The sequence below is a fragment of the Leptinotarsa decemlineata genome, unplaced genomic scaffold (genome assembly GCF_025532065.1).
Source record: "Leptinotarsa decemlineata unplaced genomic scaffold, Ldec_3_MD MMD2_tig00026361_RagTag_RagTag, whole genome shotgun sequence".
In the NCBI taxonomy this organism is placed as follows: Eukaryota; Metazoa; Arthropoda; class Insecta; order Coleoptera; family Chrysomelidae; genus Leptinotarsa; species Leptinotarsa decemlineata.
Window position 1 is genome coordinate 1,265,553 of NW_027412704.1, and position 20,364 is coordinate 1,285,916.

General features: G+C 36.1%; 1 protein-coding gene across 3 annotated transcripts; it reads left to right on the plus strand.

The window, feature by feature from the left end:
* Positions 1-4,136: 4,136 nt before the first annotated feature.
* On the plus strand, positions 4,137-20,053 carry tok (tolloid-like protein 1 tolkin). 3 transcript variants are annotated; one of them, XM_074184933.1, is made up of 11 exons: positions 4,137-4,251; positions 8,800-9,218; positions 12,406-12,847; positions 14,082-14,378; positions 14,473-14,651; positions 14,811-15,041; positions 16,308-16,646; positions 17,430-17,897; positions 18,472-18,831; positions 18,892-19,610; positions 19,671-20,053. In XM_074184933.1, exons 2-11 carry the CDS (start codon positions 9,023-9,025, stop codon positions 19,800-19,802), a joined length of 3,363 nt encoding a protein of 1,120 aa, XP_074041034.1. In that variant the 5' UTR covers positions 4,137-4,251; positions 8,800-9,022; the 3' UTR covers positions 19,803-20,053. The 3 variants fall into 3 exon arrangements, with proteins under 3 accessions (XP_074041034.1, XP_074041035.1, XP_023021404.2); XM_074184934.1 differs by having other exon boundaries at positions 4,138-4,251; positions 14,115-14,378; XM_023165636.2 differs by lacking the exon at positions 4,137-4,251 and having other exon boundaries at positions 8,715-9,218.
* The last annotated feature ends 311 nt before the right edge of the window (positions 20,054-20,364 follow it).

The window sequence follows — 20,364 nt, forward strand, 5'->3', positions numbered from 1 at the left end:
CTGGGATTTCAGAAGCTTTTCTAGAGATAACTTTGCTAGCATCAACACTGATTCAGATTTCGAAAGGTAAGGTTAAGTACCCCAAAAAAACAATAAAAGATATTGAAATTATTCCATTGAACAGTTGTCAGGAATCTAAATTCTTTCAGTTGTTGTACAAAGTGTACACTTCTTCACGGCTATCACGTGGCGAGCTCTTTTGAATACACCACCAGTGACGTCATAATATGGACTGGCCATTAAATAGAGAACATTGACTCCAACAACTGAAAAAAGATGAAGAGATTCATATTTTGGCATTACGTCACTTATATACTAACGTCATATTCGACGTCACGATGTTTTAGGTGTTGCATATTTCTATTACAAAAATTTTGGGATTTGATTTGTTCCATGGTGATATGACGCAGTGGCCAAACGTTGAGTCATTCGCAGATGATAAAAATGAAGTCATTTCTATGGGTTCAATCAACAACTCAACAATACAACAATTCAAAAGTGTTTTATTTAAGATGCCTGATGGGGGTATTTTGTCAATCCCATTCGTGATATGGTAGAGGTTATCAATAAGGCCTGTGCTTCTAGGGCAGTAGAGAACAGTAATGCATTCGTGGTTCATCCTAGTGCATACCTAGTGTTTATTTTTTTGGATATTACCTATATTAAAAAATCTTTAATTTTGGGATAGGACCGAAAAGAATCCATAACATAAACAAAAACCCACTAAATCTTGAAAAAACAATCATGGATTGTATAACATTTTCATAAAACATGTCTGGGGGATAAAATATAATGTGTAACATTTTTCGAAATCTCTCTAGTCTTGGAGAATCTAGGAAATAGAAATTTACATAACAAGTCCAAAAAACAGTTTTTTTAACTAGTAGATAAAATTCTAGGACGAGCCGTAGGCCTTGGCAATTTCAATTTTGTTTGTAAGTGAGTTGTCTATACATCCTTCAGCGACATTGGTAGACTTCCAGCCACCTTTTCAAGTTAGTGATGTTTTCAGCAAATAACTTCGCTGAAGTGCGAAGAATGCTATGGCCTGCGTATCTTTTAGGATTGGGTCAATTTAAAAATTCTGCGATTATCCGAGGTTCCTAAAACAGTGGATTGATAACGGCTACATATGTCACACTTTGTTTCATTTGAAGATAGGAAGCAATTAATGAAATACCCTGTATAATCATCATTAATGAAACTGTTTTGTTATGGTTGATTGATTATTCATCACAACGTAAACAGGTAACCAAAATAAAGGATTCAGTGTCATCATCTCGCGATGTCATTTTCGGGGTACCTCAAGGGAGTGTTTTGGGACCTATATTATTTTTAATCTACCTGAATGATATCGATACCATCCATGGTTGTGATTTCATGAACCTTTTTGCAGACGACACTTTGTTATCAATTTCAGGAGGTAATATAGAAACGGTAGCTGATCAAATGAATAATGAACTAAGAAATGATTACAAGTACATGAATCGCAATAAACTAAAACTCAACACCTCCAAAACAAAAAATATGATTTTATCAACTGGTTATAAGCTATCACTCATCAACAATCTCAACATAAGATTACAAATTGCAGGTGATGTAATAGAGTTCGTAAGTGACTTCAAATACTTAGGTTTGATGGTGGATAATCTTTCATCTCTTCATGCTCGTTTTGATTATATATATATAGAAAAATTACCAAAAAAATATATTTTTTCTCAAGAATTTCATCTCAGCTTTCGATGTACTCAAAAATTACATTATATAATTGTATAATCCAACCCCATTTTGATTATTGTGCTAGTCTTTTATAGTCATTTGACCAAAATAAGGTATCGGCTCTACAAAAGTTACAGAATCGTGGAATGAGGATTATTTCACAAGTGAATAGGTATTCTAGTCTGTTTAAAAATCTGTTTGAAATCTGCTTTTCCGTTATTCAGCTAGTATATCAAACATGTTAAGTACATTGCAGTGGCTGTCTGTTTCCCAGAGACTGTACGAGTTAGCAATGATATTCATTTTCAAACTAACACATGGCTTATTTTGAAGAATTCTGTATATATAAATCTCCCACTTTCGTTGAAAGATTGAATAAATGTTTTCCAATTAAAAAAAAACTCGTGAACTATACAGGGTGATTCAAAAGTACTTTGACAAACTTCAGGAGGTGATTCCTCACAATATTCTGATATGAATTGTCTGAATAAATGAATGTCCGGAAACGCTTCGTTTCCAAGATACAGGATGTTGAAGTTTTATTTTTATTTTCGTTTTTTTCAAATAACTTTTGAAATACTGAACTTTATTAAACGAAACTTGGTAATAGGAGGTTTTTTAGGTGTCAAATTTGAACCTGATGTTCTTATTGCTATTACTCGTAGGGGGTGCCACCTACACGTCTTTTTCTTTTTTAAAGATTCCTAACTTTTTTGGGCGTACTTCTAGCACATTTTTCAGTAAAAAAATCGATTCCTCTATCATATCTACGTAAATAAGCTACCCTTGTTACTAGTCGCTGTAAGCAACCGTTTTCTAAATATTTGGACTTGAAAACTTCAAGTCGATTATTTGATAATCGATGCATGTTGAAGTTATTACGAATATTTTTTGGAAATCCTCAATATTTAAGATATGTACTCTTCACGGTCGAGGCAAACTTCTCCCGAAATGCTATCACAAACTTTCATAACAACCATGTTTGGGCTCTCGAAAATCCGCACGCAGTTAGTGAAAGGCATTATCAGTATCAATTTTCTGTAAATGTATGGGCGGCAATAATTGATAATTACTTGATAGGTCCTTTCTTTCTTCCGCTCCGACTGAATGGCGCAACTTACAGACACTTTTTAGAAAATGAATTGCCGGGACTACTTCAGAATGTACCATTAGAAATTCGTATCCGCATGTGGTTTATGCATGATGGGGCTCCGGCCCATTTTAGCGTTGTAGCCAGGGACTTCTTTAACACAGTCTATCCAAATCGATGGATCGGTAGGGGTGTAGAAGAACCTAACCAGGCGTGGGCACCAAGGTCCCCAGATCTAAACCCGATAGATTTTTATTTTTGAGTTTATAAGACTCCAGTAGTGAACGAGGAAGATCTAAGAAACCGAATAGTAGACGCCTATGAAACAATAAGAAACACACCAATAATTTTTCAATGACTATCAAATAATCGACTTGAAGTTTTTAAGTCCAAATATTCAGAAAACGGTTGCTTACAGTGACTAGTAACAAGGGTAGCTTATTTACGTAGATATGATAGAGGAATCGATTTTTTTACTGAAAAATGTGCTAGAAGTACGCCCAAAAAAGTTATGAATCTTTAAAAAAGACGTGTAGGTGGCGCCCCCTACGAGTAAGAGCAATAAGAACATCAGGTTCGAATTCGACACCTCAAAAACCTCCTATTACCAAGTTTCGTTTAATTAAGTTCAGTATTTCAAAAGTTATTTGAAAAAAACGAAAATAAAAATAAAACTTCAACATCCTGTATCTTGGAAACGAAGCGTTTCCGGACATTTATTTATTTGGACAATTCATATTTGAATATTGTAAGGAATCACCTCCTGAAGTTTGTCAAAGTACTTTTGAATCACCCTGTATAAAATATTATCCTTGATTTTCTTTCTTCTGTTTATTGATATATTTATTATGTATATCCTCATGTTGAAATCATTCTGGAATATTTGAAAAATTGTTTTCATTATTTTTTTTCTTCTATCATATTATCATTTTTGTTATTCATGCCATTTATTGTTATTTTATGTATATTGTATGTATATTAGGATGTCCTAAAGAAATCAAATGAATATATTATATTATATCTGTCTGAAATTTACGGTGAAAGATACGATTCCTCTGTTACCTTTTCCAAAAGTGGGAACCCTTTCATCCCCTACTTTAGGAAGAGGAAAACGACCTAGACAGTCTAATACCACCAATCCAATTAACAACCCACCTATCAATTCTCATCATTAGAAAAAATTTCGGTTCTCCCTCTCACCGTCTACAACTAGCGGGAGCTGGCAGAGGGTTAATTTGCCGTCATTTCACGATGCCCACCCCCTAGAGAAGGGTGAGAATATCGCGTTTGGCCACACGCCGCGTTCACGAATAGTTTCATTCAGTTTGAATCTGGTGTCGGCTCTAAACAGATCATTCTTGATGTGCTGTAAGATTATCAACGCACGCGGTCACTAATTTGTTTATTTTCGACCGGGACAGAGGGGATCAGGAAATCGAGAAGTAAGTACTTCTTCCTTTATTGTTGTCTGCTCAATGGGTCACGGCTCGTTATCAACTGTTTGTTGGGAATGTAATATAATAGATAGTCGCGAATGTAATCTGCTGCAGATGATGTACGTTGCTATGGAAATTGAAATGGGTATGGCGAGGAGAAAAATGTACAGGGTTTATGGAAAAAGTGGCTTTGGAAAGGTTACATTTTTGATAATAACTTTTTTGACCCTGTTTTTGTTCTAATAAAATAATAGGCTGGATGGAACTTGTGTAGAAGAATAAAACTATCGCAATTACTTAGGTAAAAACTAAGTGAAAATGTAAATGTAGTAAAAGATTACTAACTCATGAAATAAACATGTAATCAGGGCCGTAGCGAACAAAAAAACCAGGGGGGGGGGAGGGAATCCAAATTTACCCAACCCCAGCATCAAAATTTCACAACTTTCGAAAAAATGAAAGCCGAGGGATTAGTGTTACTACTATAATATATTAATTTTCTTACTTAGCTATCCAAAGATTGACTGAATGCTTATGCCTGTTAGGGTATGCACAAACAAAAATAAATGTTGGTGATTATGAAAATAATAATGGGAATTATTCTACTTTGGACCAAGGTTCTTGGTCTTCCACCATGTATAGGAATATTCAATACAAATGAAAGGAAACAACACTTAAATAATATTGTGCTGATTGTTTTCTACCATTATTTTTTCCATCTTCAAGGCCCGAAATTTCCCAACTTTTCCAAGTCGAAAAAACAGCGAAAAGTTGGGAATTTTGTAAAATTGTCACTTCAAAATTTGTGGACTGTTCAGGACTGTTTTCTTACTTGGGAGAAATTGAACTTTTCTGAACCAACTCAGAATTCTCTTCAAGTTATGCACGGTGGGAAATCCCAACCTTCTCCTGGTTCTTTCCCTTTTCTTATTACCTCTCGTTTTCTTTTCTCTCATTTAAATTTTTATTCATTTTTTTACTATTATTTTTTTCTATCTTCATGGCCCAAAATTTCCCAACTTTTACCAAAGTCGAAAAAGCAGGGAGATAGACTCTCCCCATCCCCCCATGGCGACGGCCCTGCATGTAATGAACTAATTCCCAATTTTCTCATAAGAAAAAACATTCGGAAGAAGGAAAGAATGCAATTCTCTTTGGGAATTTAGTAAATTTTCAAAATTCTGAAATCTATTATAGTTATTAAACATTCCAATAGATTGTGTTTCAATGGTGGGAGAAAAATGTCTTCAATAAATCCATTTTATGCGGGAGTTTTGAAGGTCAGAATAATTTCTGTTCAATGAATTTTAATTTTTCCATTTATTTTTCCATTTCAACACCTGGGTTGAGGAGTCCCGAGCCTAAAGAAAAAACACGTTTTTTTTTTGTTCAAAATTGGCGTTATACATCAACGTAATCTCCATCGAGAGCCATACAATCATTTTAGTGCCACTCTCACATTTCAGCACCACTTTTGTAGAACGATTCATCCTTTCCCTCAAAATAGGACTCACTTTCAGCAATAACTTCTTCATCGGAGCGAAATTTGTTATCGGTGAGCATTTTTCTGAGGTCTGCTAAGAGCCAGTAGTCATTGGGAACCAAATCTGGCGAATACGGTGGATGTGGGTGCAATTCTAAGTTCTATTCATGTAGTTTTGCCATTGTTTTGATTAACTTTTATACGGTGGGTTATCTTGATGAAACAACATTTCTTTCTTTGCCGTATGCGATCGTTTCTTTGCAATTTTGGCCTTCAACCGCTCCAATAATGCCTATATAATATTCACAGCCGATTGTTGTGCTTTCGGGAGCTTTGGACGAGGTTCACCAGTTGCTCTCCACTGAGATGACGATCTATGTTTCATCTATTTTCACATATCGACGCATACATTCTGGTTTGTTATGTTTAAACATGGCCAAACTCCGCTCAGAATCATCAAGATGTTCTTGTTCTTGGTCAGTAGTGAGCTCGTGCGGCACCCACTTTGAACCGAGCTTTCTCAAAGTCAAATGCTCATGCAATATAAAGTGAACGTTCTTTTGATATCTTTATAATGTCAGCTAACTCACACAACTTCACTTTTTGATCATTCAAAACGATTTTGTGATTTCAAGACTGAAAAATAACTATTGAAATTATATTCACTCGTGGAACTATTTTCGAAGTTGGTGACTCACGTTGATGAAGAAACGACTGTGATAAATCATCGCCTCTAAGCAGAAATCCTGGAGACTTTTTCTCGAACGAGAGAAAAGTTGAAATTGACCACAGAACATATCGAAAAAACTTATAGAACCACTTCATAGGAAAAAGAATTGACGGGGTACAATGTATATTACTGGAGTTTTTTCCCCAACACCAAATCGTTATTTTTAACACCTCGACACGTGTTTCGATCACCAAGTGATCATCTTCAGAGAAAGACTACTGCGAGCTAATCCTATTTATGTTGTTTATGCTAGGAAATAAGGAACTAACATCAAACCTAGCGTCCCAATTCCGCAGACCTTGCAATACCTCGGGGAATTACTAGAGAAAAATAATTTCAATAATAACGAAATCGATGAATTCGTTTCTCTTACTAATTTGTGTATGAAACAAAATCGGTTCCAGGTAGAAGGTTGCTTTTATGAACAACAGGAAGGAACGGCCATAGGAAACCCCTTGTCCCCCTACCTGGCAGACCTGTTCATGAGCAGATTCGAAATGGAAACCTAAGGAAAGTCGAAGTATTTTCCTCGGATTTGGCTAAAGTATGTGTATGTAAAAATCGAATATTGAGGACTTTGTTTCCATTTCAAATAATAGATGTCCATCAATAAAATTCACGTATGAGTTACAAAATAAGGGACAACTACCATTTGTTGACGATTTGGTAATGATGAGCCAATATGAAGGGTTATAATACGATATATTTAGAAAAGAAACAAGCACGTACAGGTATAGGTATTCCTGACAGTTCACATCACTGTGGACAGCACAAACGTGCTGGGTTAAATTTTTTAGTGCATCGTCTTTTGACTTTCCCTTTAACACATGAAAGGTTCACAAAAGAAAGACGTACAATACAGGAAAAAGCAGTGGTCCAAGAATACTTTTTTGTGGAACACCATCCGCGACCAATGTATTGCTGCGAAAGATGTCATCGTGAAAGATATATTGTTTTCGCTTTATTCGAAGCACAATCAAAAACTTTGCTGAAGTTGAAAAATAAATAGTCGATATATAGGACACGTGATATATCAGAGCCCTATTTGAGGTGCTTGTATCTTTTCTTTAACAAATTTTCGGTTAAGACAGGTTCCATCCGGCTTATTAATTCGATAGAGAAATGAAAGAAACGCTTAATGTATGCTAGTGATCTACAGCTGCGTTTGAAACTTCATTTTTAAAGTATAAAAATATTTTTGTATGTACGTAATTGGAAAAGGAAGAGTGAGAATTCCTAAGTGTCTGAAATCTAGGGTATTTCCTTCTTTTCTGTGACTATTATGAACATCACTAGTTCATGTGTCAACAACTAAACTGCTGTCTTTAGTTCACTGTCTCTGGCAGACTTACAACAGCCATCTTCTTGGTGAGTTGCCTTCAGAAGATATTGCTTGACCCCAGATAAATATTGATAAACGCTCTTATCTGTGTGTAATGTAGGTGGAATGTAATAATATTCTTTTAGACTTGAAATTTATCAACTCGGGCTCACAGTTACAGAGTGACTTCAGCAGATATTAACGAACAATGATGATGATGATGAGAATAATAGTCACATTGTGATGAGGTGATGTCTCGTCATGATACTTATTCAAGAAACACTTTTTGTGAGATTATCACTACAAAGTTTTATAAAAGCTAAACATGTGTTTCGCCATGCAATAGCTTCTTCAAGCGTGTCTTTACAGTAAAGACAGTAAAGAGATATTACTCCTAATTGACCGTACGACGGGTTTTCAGTCAAAATTCGTCGTACGGTCAATTCACTTCTATGAAAAGCTTCTGCAACAATTTAGCCGACTCAGAGTACAATCATCGTAGGCCACTGTCAATATTTCAAGTGTTTTTGAGCAATTATTCCATTTCTTTCACAAAATTTGATGCAAATTTGTTTCCGATATCAGGAAATCGCTGATCCACGCGAAATAATTCTAACTTTTATGCCTGTCACCAACAAACTAAATATGCTAAACAGCTGGAACTGTGAACTTATATTCGAGACGAGTGTAACACCATAAAAAAATCGCTAATTCAACATTCACGTTATTTTTTGAACAGTTCACGTTCACCTCCAAAAGGCAGAATAAAATCTCATAACTACTGGTAGCCTTGCTCAGATTTAAATTCCTCATGAGTTCCTCAAGCTGAAGTTGGTTATCGCTCGCACCCTGTACATGAAACCGAACCGCTGTTTACAACAAATCTAGAGATTAATGCAATAGAGCATAGTGTCGATGATTAATGCGTTTTAATTGGTATTTAATTGCTGAATGGTCTTTTGATGTTTTGGATGAGTTGGTATTAATGATCTGTATCATTGTAAATTTAATATTTTCCAGGGAACAATCAAACAAACAGATGATACATCTGCTACCGAGGCTCATGGCTCCCCGATCAGTGATCTTTGTTCTTCCAGCGGATAAACATTGCTGATAATGTATATGGTTGAGTAAACAGTAAATGAAGAAACTGCCACTGTCTCAACTTCGATGAAAAAGCATGTGAAGACGATTGACAAGTTTCTGTGATAAAAGACCACGAATAATTATTCGGTTCGTGAACATGTCCAAGATTCTAGTGATAATTTGTTTTCTTACTGGTGCTCTAGTGTCTAGTTCTGTTATTGATAAAACTAGGGAGAATTATAGGACTAAATACACCTCATTACCGTACTTCAAGTACACCGTTGACGAACTATTGACGTCAAACTTTCCAACTAAAACCTCGGAGGATGTTTACTTGGACCCATGCAAAGCGGGTAAGATCTTTTGATGTTCTCAATTGATATGTCATGATTCGTCGTTAGAACTTGTTCAACAAACGATTTTTTTGTTTTGTTCCGTCATTTTCCAAGACGTTTCTGCTTGTTATAATTTAACATCTCAAGACATATCAGGATCACTCACATATGTGTTGTGTGATTCACTGTATCTGCCAGTCTGCCAGTCTTTGAATAATTTTGAAGGTTCTCCCCAATTTTTTTCAATGGAGTTCTTTATGAATCACTTTTCCACGAAAATTTCAATCGATAGTTGAAGATATTCAGGAAAATTTTCAACCATGAACTGGAAATCCTTAACTTTGTTGAACTTTAGGTTCGCAAAATGATAATTGGTATCTTATAGGCTATCATTGGTTGAATGGGAGCTTCAAAGGTAACTAAATGAAAATTTTCAGAGGTATCTACTTATTTATTAGCTTTTGAAATAACTTTATTGCTTATTTTGTCATTACAGAAGGTGATTCAGAAAACAAGACAAATCATCTAAAATTTCAATTTTAGGTTTAGCGGAAGATAAAACAGTAAATGAAACTTCGAAAGGCGTCGTCTTTCTCAATTGCCTAAAAATAATAATAATACTTTAGAGGAAATTTTCTTTTCATTTTGAATAATTTTTGCGTAATACCACTTTTTTTGTTATTCTCAAAGTTCAGCCTAAAACTGAAAGGCACAGTTTCAGAAAATGGCTGCGAGAGCTTAAATTTCTAATAAAAAAATCCACTTGTAAACAAGACCAAATATTAAAGCCAGTACAGAAAAAAATTGTCATATGAAATATTAATAGCTCAAAAACCACAATGAATCGCCTAGAGGTGATTATGATAGGCCTTGACATGTCCCATAAAAATTGGACGCCCTCGTTTGGAATACCCTGTAGTGAAATATTTCTACAGACTTTGGTACAGACTACAATGTGTAAATTGAAAACTATAATGAACGATTACAAAAATTATTATGAAAACCAAAAAGTAGGAGATCGATCCCGAGAGCCACCAAGACTACCAAACCTGAACAACAAAGAATTATCATGTGAATACACCATTCACCTTTTTCCTTGACCCTGACAGCTGTTCGAACCGAAATCGTTCTTAAACTTTCCCACTATTTATAGATATACGATATCCATAACGATTTCTTATCAGCTTTTCCTCGAATTCAGATTCTGACAAGGAATTGTGGACTCGTTATTGAATGTTATTCAGTCAGAAATTTTCTTTCGCCACGAAATGTCAGTAACCCGTTTGATAATAATAGTGGAATGTTCCACGGTGGAATCTTCGAAATGTAAAATATAATCAGTTTCTATACTTCAGTCTTTGGATGGATGTCAACAAAGCTGAGTCAGAGTTAACATCTTATTTATGACTAATTCGCGTTTATTGAAATTCCTTTTTGAAAAAATAAACTGACACTTTTCAACTGTCTATTCCTCCGAAGAAGAAGGTAATTGATTCAAATAAATACTCTTACCAAAGCTGTGTAGATCAGACTACTTTTTCGGAGTCTTTGAAATCAAAGCAACGTACGTTTTCAAAGTTTATTCGCTCGATTCTCCCTTAGTTTTCCATGAAATATGATTCCCTCAGTCGCAAATATGCCCGGAAAATCCACGTGATCTACAACTCTCGCAAAACTAATCAATCTTTCTCTGAAGGGATGCTCATCCGGCCTTGAACCCTTCGAGTTCAAAGCCTGTATTTACCAACTAATCTGGTTCTAAATTTCGGTTTGCGTTATTCGTGTTATTCAAAGTAGGGAAGGATTATCCCTTGTTTGAGTAATTAGACAATGACAGCGAAGACTCGGGAAGAGCACTTTGTGAATGTAATTATTAACATCAGTAATTTTTTTCTGTGGGTAAATGTGTGATAAGTAGATAGACATATGTACTTTCCAAAAAAAAAAAATGAAATCAATAACATTCGTTAGTTCTACGAAAAAATGGTTCATTCAATAGGAAGTACCACCCAAATTGGCCCTTAAAGTTTCAAAAATGAGTGTGACGTCATTACCACTTAGACTACGTTCCAAAATGTCTGTTTTTTCTGAAGCAGAATAATCTACATGAAAGAATATAAGACATAACCATTCAATTAGTACTATTCTATCAAATGCCTCTCAAACAAAATTCTAAATTTCAAGTCTTTGTTTCGTAATATAAAATGCTTCTCAATTACGGAACTAATCATCAAATCTACCCCAAAAATAAGTTGGTAATGTCCCACACATAGTCAGAACAACAAAAATACATTAAGAAGAAGAAAAATTAATTTATGCAATATGTATAGTTTAAAGGTGTTGCCGATTTCCTATCAAATGTCAGTGACGTCACACCATCGTTTTTACTCGATTTTGACAAAACTACCAACAAAAAATCGTGAAGAATATAAAGCAGGATACTATCATATATGTAGTTTGCACCATTGCGGTTATCCCAATGACGCTGTAAAGGTTCATTTATGTTCTTGATGAATAGTTTCTGGTATGGAAGCCATTAAAATAAAAGGGATGGTTTTTATATTAAAATTTTTTTTACTGTACATGTTAACTATTGTCAACGACGTAAATAACATACATTAATACACAGAGTGGATCGTGGAAAATGTCCCTTCCATCAACAAACTTTTTGACCCCAAAACCATGGCAAAACCTTCAATATTTTATCGGAATGGGGGTTTATGCCAAAAATATCAACTTCTCCGAAGAGTTTTTCAAAAGAGAACGTTTATTTTATATTGACTGTTGAAAGATCTCAGTTTATGACAACTTCATTGATGGGAACGTCTCATTTTACATGCATACCAATTTCTAATCCAAGAAAACTTATGGATTTCATATCAAGACGAATTATTTTCCGTAAAAGTTATTAGCTCAATTTTCCGTAAATGACAGTCATGCATTTTGTTTTGTACAGAATGAGAGTAAGCTCTCTCACCAAACCAGATTTTGATCGTTTCAAGGTTCTTCTCTACATCTTATATGACTTTTTCTTACAATGAGCGTCACAGAAAATTACTGTTTCGTCCATAGAGGATGATATACTGCGTCTCTCTCGAAAAAGTTTGCACAGACTCATTTATTAAGTATAAGCTAATAATACAAACTATTTATCTAATAGCAAGTTCTTCCATAACGCCATATCTAAACTAAGCCTTTGTTGCAGATCAGTTTTTAGGAGACATCGCACTACCACTAAACGACCAGTCGCCAAAGCGAAAATATGAAGATATCCAGCAAGAAATCGAAAAATACAAACAAGACATCCTGGATGGCCTTCAAATCGAGGAAGAGGGACTTCCTGATTTTCTACGCAAGAAGACTAAACTATCATCATCGCTACCCTCTGAGAATTACAACGATCCCTTTGATAATTTATCAATAGATACGGGTCATAAAAACGGACAAGTTTTGAAAAGTTACTCAGATCTCAATAATCAGGCGAAATCAGAGGAAAATCCTTTCGCTAAAGGCAATAAAATGAATCGTACAGAAAATCCTTCGAAGGGTAAATCAGAGGCAACAACAGAGAAAGTAACAAAAGCAATAATTGACAAAACTACCCTTGATAAACAGAAGAGAAATGAAAGTTCGTGGAGACAAACCGGGTAAGAAGAAAAACTGCTCCATAAAAGCTTTTATTTTTCTAAAAACGAATCTTTCCTAAAAACATTCCCCGTTCAATTTGACGGCTTGTGAGTGTATATTTATTATTTCTTTTAAAACGTAACCATTTCTAAAATAGATGTTTGATACTCAAACAACACAATTTGCCTTGAACTCATTTATGAGGAGAAACCGAAAATAACGTTCTTATCACTGTGATTAAAGGTTATTTATATTCGTATGATAAAATCAATGGATCACTCTCAAAACATCAATCTGAAATACATGTTTTTTCCAAACCTGTGCGTAATGACGAAATACAAATGCAAATTCAGTCAAGTTCAAAGTAGACTGGAAGTCTACTGCTGAATTTGTTTGGAGGTGCTTTTACTACCATCAATATTTACCTTTAGGTACCTTTTGAAACACTGTTATAGGGTTAGATTTCAATAAGACCTTGGACTTCAAAACTAATTTACTGAGTCCGTTGTATAAGTGTAAAGGCCAAGACAGGTTATTCAAATGATTGTTCATGATAAGTTTCTCCGCATCATTCATTTTACTAACAGTAGTTCCAATTCCAGTTCTCTACCATACAAGATTGTTTTGGTTGCGCAAAATCAAAAAAGAACAGACCTCGAAACGCGATTATTTCTGCCGATCGTTTAAATTGTGGGGCACCCAATTTTTTGACCTTTCAAAGCATCAAAAACCGCATGGGGCTCAGTTTTTCCGCCATCAGTCTCCACCAGAGACTGATGGCGGACCACTTCGTGGCTTATCTTCGAGGCTAAAATCTATGAAACGAATTTCCGCAAATTAACATCGTTTTAGTTGAAGATGGTAGTTGCCAGGTTACCAGGTTGCGATGACTTACTGAGTCCGAAAGGCAATCGTTTTAATTGAAATACCATATTTTTCTGTTGAAGATCGTGATTATTTATATTTTTCATGACTTATTTGGGACTTTGTGTATCTGGAATCAAAATTTCTGCTTTAATTTCATGTAATATTAATATGGAAATGTTTATTTTACTCAAATATTAATTTCACAAAATATTTAGTTGATTAATTTTTCTATCTGAAGATGATTTTGGAGTCAAATTCTGAAGTTAATTCCAATTGAAATGCATTGATATGTTGATTTTCCACCAAAAGTTTATAGTAATTGAATATATCTCAAGTTTTTCTGTGTCACTTTTCTATCTGCATGTGATTACACTCATTATTTCTCAGTGATCAAGTTTCCGAAGTGACTCTGGATTCCAGGTCAGTGGGCGACGAGAAAACTCAAGTTTTGCAGGATAAAACCCGAAACCTCATCAGATCAACCAGAGCTGCCACTGCGAGAAAAGAAAGAGTGTGGGACTATGGGGTTATTCCCTATGAAATTGATGGAAATTTCAGTGGTATGCACAAGGCCCTCTTCAAGCAAGCCATGAAACATTGGGAAAATTCCACTTGCATCAAGTTTGTAGAGAGAAATCGAGACGAGCACCAGAATTATATTCTCTTTACCGAACGACCTTGCGGGTAACTATATATTTTATCTAGTTTAATACAAGTGAAAGAACTTCTGATATCTTCTGTATGGAAATATGAGGATTACATATCGCTTTTCTTCCAGGTGCTGTTCATTTGTTGGAAAGAGAGGCAATGGTGGTCAAGCCATCAGTATAGGCAAGAACTGTGATAAATTTGGAATAATAGTTCACGAGCTTGGCCACGTTGTCGGGTTCTGGCACGAACATACTAGGCCAGACAGAGACAAGCACGTTAATATCATCAGAGGTAACATCATGAGTGGTGAGTATCTTCATTGAAGCAACAAATCACGTCTCTAAAGATCTTGTGAATATATTTTCGACTGATTAAAGAATTTCCAATCAGCCTTTTAGATAACTCACACGTTACATTATTTCTTTCAATCAGTTTCAGTAAGTGAAATAAGTCCCTTCTTTCCAGGTCAAGAATATAATTTCAACAAACTCAGCGATGAGGAAGTAAACTCCTTAGGTCTAACATACGATTATGATTCTATTATGCATTATGCCAGAAATACGTTTTCAAAAGGAACATATTTGGATACCATACAGCCCATCGATATGGTTGGTAGTAAGAGACCTGAAATAGGACAAAGGGTGAGGTTGAGCGAGGGTGACATAGCCCAGACTAACCTGCTTTACAAATGCCCTAGTAAGTAGAATTTTTGAGCGGGTATCGAAGGTGGATCCTCAATAAAAACAACCTCGCGAAATAATAGATGGTCGTAGGCGAAAGTTTTTGAATCTAATATAGCGGTTAACAAATCTAGATATTTATTATAATAAGAAAAACAGAAACATCCCCAGTAAATCATAAAAAAAGAAAACTTTCACGACTGGAGATAACTGTGTAGAAACTATTTTACGGGTTTAATTGCCGCGGACCTTTGATTTTATTCCATCGGTGTTGAGTGTGGATTCGTTTTTCTGGTTGGATTTATTGACTTGATTCATATGTTGTTGACTTCATTTATGTCACTTCATTGTTCCGTTCAGTTGGAATTGTATCTATATTTGAATTTCAATCGCCTCTCTATTCAATTTACGGTAGTACCTAACTTTAAATTCTATCGAGTACTTGAGTCTGTTCGAACGCGAGAACGTGAATGCTTCAAAGAGAGGTTCTGCCTTAAATGATCACAGTTCTTCAGGTAATTATTTCTGAAAAGAGTTTGAACTCAATTATTGAGGTACTGCTGATTCATCAGTATGTTCGAGGCGGAAATTTCTCTTGTGTTTTCCTGTTTATTTATTGTCTCAATTAATGCATTCCTCCAATACGGCCCGTAACATTTTTCAACGTAGGTCAATGGTAAAGCTTGAATATAATGAGCGAGTCAGCCAGAGAGTACCACGAGAAGGAATACAAGAACAAGAACCTAGCACTTAAAAAAAGAAGAGAAATTGTCTCCTCCTTACATTTAAAAATACATGCAGGCATGAAACCCGAAGGGTGTAATATATGCGCTGTGATGACAAATAGAGCTATGCGTTCTCATCACCTTTGTAAATCTCTGGGCAGTTGTAGACGGAAAGAGACATACAAACCTGCAGATCACGGCCACAGAGTACCTTATAGAAGAGACACCCAGCACGGAACAGAAATCAGAATTTTTTTGACAGATGTCAATCTTAGAGATGAAAGTTGTCAACCCAAAAATTTCTTTGAACTGTAAGTCAACTTGAACATGGTGAGATAGGTTTCGAATGGTTTGAAATTAACTGCTAAATAATGACATTAAACACCACACAGAAACTTGGCTCCTCGTAGTTAAAGTGTCACCACTAGGGTATCTCTTCTGTGAAGTGTTCTGTACCATGGAACGCAAACATGGAAAATAGCTGCGACCACAGAACTTAAGTTATAGTTCTGTGGCTGTGACACTTGAATCATGAAATCATGAAACTTTTTTTTCAGAATGTGGCCGTACATATCAAACCAACTCTGCTACGTTCTCTCCTCCTATGCTGACAGGTGACATACCGGAGGAAGGTGTTAGATGCGAGTGGAGGATAACAGCTACTCACGGAGAGAGAATTGTACTGAATATATCCAACCTGGACATTGAGAAGTCTCCCGATTGCAAAATAGACTACATAGAAATTCGCGACGGTTATTGGCACAAGTCTCCAAGGCTCGGTTTGTTTTGCGGGACCGGCCAGTTCCATCACATAACCTCATCCGGGAGTAGAATGCTTGTGACTTACGTGGCAAAAAATCCAAAGGGACGTAGAGGATTCACGGCCAGTTATGAAGGTGAGATGAGGAAATAGCCAGGAAAAGGTATGAATTTTTTTTCGGAATAATGCTGAGCCGGAAACATTTGAAATATAAAATGTCTGTTAAATGCAATTTTTCACTAGTATGAGCTATATAGGAATCCGGAAAATATCGATGATTCTTTTGTTTATTATCTTGTGTCATCATTATTAGCAGACAGTTTACTTCAAACGCCCCAGCAATCTATAAATGTTTCATACTTGCAAAATGCGACATCTAGGTTTTATAATACGAACGTCAAACTCGGGGGACATGAATTATTGCCGATAATTAACAAAAGCATTCAAATATTGGTCGTTTTACTTATTCATTGATAACTTCCTTTATTCAAATGTGAAACTCAAATCTTCATAATGATATTGTAACATTTATATTCAGGAAACTGTGTAGTTTTCTAGATGATTTGAAAATAGTGAAAGAATAGGGAAGAATTTTTATCTATGAGAGTGCTAATCAAACGATAAGCAGTTGATCAGAATAAGTGAATTTAAAACAAAGGTTAAAATTTATTGTTTTGGGGTTTGCAGAGTTTTGAGTAATTCAATTGTGAATTTGTGAGAGTAATGTTTTTGGTACGATTATTATAGACATGAGGAATGAACAGGTAGAATAAATTACTTCCGCAATTCCAGGGAACAAAAACACAAAATAGAGTAATTTTCATCCGGAGAAACAAGTATTGTTTAGCTCATTCTAATTTTAATACTTTTGTATTTGATAATTTTCACTTGAAAGAAAGTAATTCAATTTTTTTCGCAGCCATTTGTGGTGGAGACCTCTTCATAGATACCGAGGGCCATCTGGAATCTCCAAATTACCCGGAGGAATACCAACCTAATAAAGAATGTATCTGGAGATTGACGGTCCCGAAAAACCATCAAGTTGCCTTACGATTCCAATCTTTCGACGTAGAAAATCACGACAGCTGCGTCTACGACTACGTAGAAATCCGTGACGGGTTGACCCTCGACAGTCCCATCATCAAAGTTCATTGTGGTCACAAAGTTCCTCCAGACGTCATTTCCACTTCGAACAACATGCTAGTCAAGTTTGTTTCCGATGGTTCGGTTCAGAAGGGGGGATTTTCTGCAATCATAATGAAGGAGTACGATGAATGCTCAATGATCGACCACGGGTGCAAACAACAATGCATGAACACACTGGGAAGCTATGTGTGCACCTGTAAGATCGGGTACGAACTACACTCCGATGGTAAAAATTGTGAAGGTAGGGAACGCAATTCACACAAACAAGTACTGAAACAAACTATAAAAATTTCATTTCAAATCTTGAAACACTTCTCTCAAGATTGTTTGAAAAACAACTCAAAACCTTTGAACTTGGGATTCCTGTCGAAAAAGCATCGACAATATGTCTTCACTCTCAACAGTTTTGGTCAATAGGTATTTTAATGAGTACTTGTTGATTTTATTGTTAGATTGACATCTTTAAATTGAGTTTGGGTATCGATGGTCCCACGTTGGGCGCCGTTTCAAAATATTTTTGGCTGAGTTCCAGACTAGTACTTCTGAAAAATCCATCTATTGATAGATTTAGGCTTCTGAATTTCTGTAGTGTAATGGTGTTATGGAGTTAGATTTCTTTCATCTATAACCTGGTGTAATATTCTACTGATACGTATTACAGTAGATTCGAAAACTTGGGGTTTATATTGAATATGATGACCTCATCATGTTTATCGATCTTTAATGCAAACCTTTTTCTATCTTTTGATTTTCTCATATCAGTGAATGAAGTAGTCACCTCTCTCTGATCCCAAACTTATAATGTGTCCTTTTAGATGCTTGTGGAGGAGCCTTTGATGTTGCCAATGGCACAATCACATCTCCTTCTTTTCCGGATTACTACCCGCTGAACAAAAACTGCGTTTGGGAAATCATAGCGCAACCACAGTATAGAATCACTATCAACTTCACCCACTTTGACTTGGAAGGCAATCTCAACACGCAGCAACAACAGTGCGAGTACGACAAGGTGGAAATTTATAGTAAACTGAAGGAAGGGAGACTGAAGAAGCATGGATCCTACTGTGGGCCAAAAGCTCCGGGACTGATCACTTCCGAAGGAAATGTGATGAGAGTCGTGTTTTACTCCGATAGTAGCGTACAGAAAACTGGATTCGCTGCTGTATTTTTTTCAGGTAAACGACTTTGATAGAGTCAAGTTACACTTTAGATATGCTCGACTTTTTTTTCCTCAGACATGGATGAATGTGCCATAAATCATGGTGGTTGCCAGCACGACTGCATGAACACCCTGGGCTCTTACGTTTGTACCTGCCACAACGGTTACACTCTCCATGAAAACGGACGAGACTGCAAAGAAGGAGGATGCAAATACGAAATTTCCACCCCATACGGTACAATCGGTAGTCCAAACTACCCCGACTACTACCCGGCGAGAAAAGACTGCGTTTGGCACTTCACGACGACTCCTGGACACAGAATACGAGTTTCCTTTCAGTTCTTCGAACTGGAACCGCACCAGGAATGTTCATACGATCACGTAGACTTTTACGACGGGTCTTCACCAGAATCTCCGTCGCTAGGAAGGTTTTGCGGATCGAAACTTCCGCACCTTATAATAGCTTCGGGTAATCAGCTGTATATGACATTCAGATCCGATGCTTCCGTTCAGAGAAACGGATTCTGGGCGACCCATTCGACTGTGTGTGGTGGTATGCTTGAAGCTTCGTTCCAGAAGCAACATGTTTACTCTCACGCTAAGTTTGGGAGCGCTAGTTACGATAACAGAGCCGATTGCGAGTGGACTATAGAAGCATCTGAAGGATATAACGTGAAGTTGTCCTTCCTAACCTTCGACATCGAGGATGAGAAGGATTGTGGATACGATTACGTAGAAATATTCGATGGATTAGACTCAAGTGGTCCTGCTTATCCGAAAAACTGCGGGTCGAAGGTATGTTGGCTCTCCAATTTTTAATATCCTTTTTACTAATCAGTATTGTTTGGTCAATAGAAACCTGCAGATGTTTACTCAACCCATGGGGCATTACTTGTAAGATTCAGAAGCGATGATACCATTGTAAACAAGGGATTCAGCCTCGTTTACGAAATGGTGGAGATGTCTCTGAGTGAAGAAGAAGTGTGAAGATCTCCAGAAGATTTTTCGGGGACTTCGATTGCGCCAATTATTTCCGTCGTCATTTTTCATAGATAGAGTCATGTAAATTATTGTCACATCTGTAAAGTTGCCATTTCATCATTCTGTCAGTATAAGATGTAACTTGAGAGTAGCAATAGATGAAAGCATAAACAGACAGGTTATATTCAGAACACATAATGGACAAGTAACCATTAGGGTATCATCAACGAATCTTCTTATTAAAAATAAAATAATTACAGCCGTTTCATTATCGTTACCTTTCCATCACTGTTTGCCATTAATTTCCTTATCAATAACTTTTTTCCTAGAAATAATTGAATCAGAAAGCAAAAATAAAACGTTACCGGTATACCAGCCATATTGCTATCTACCTATCTCTTTTTTGTCCGCGAATCAATGCTCTCTTTCTCATGTCCAGTCCATCCTCTTAGTCGATACGTAGCAGTTCATCGTGCTCTGACTTTTTATTTATAACATTCCAATTTTCATGTTAATTTTGGGTTATTTCTTAAATATTTGAAAATCATGTTTTATCACTGTCACCGAC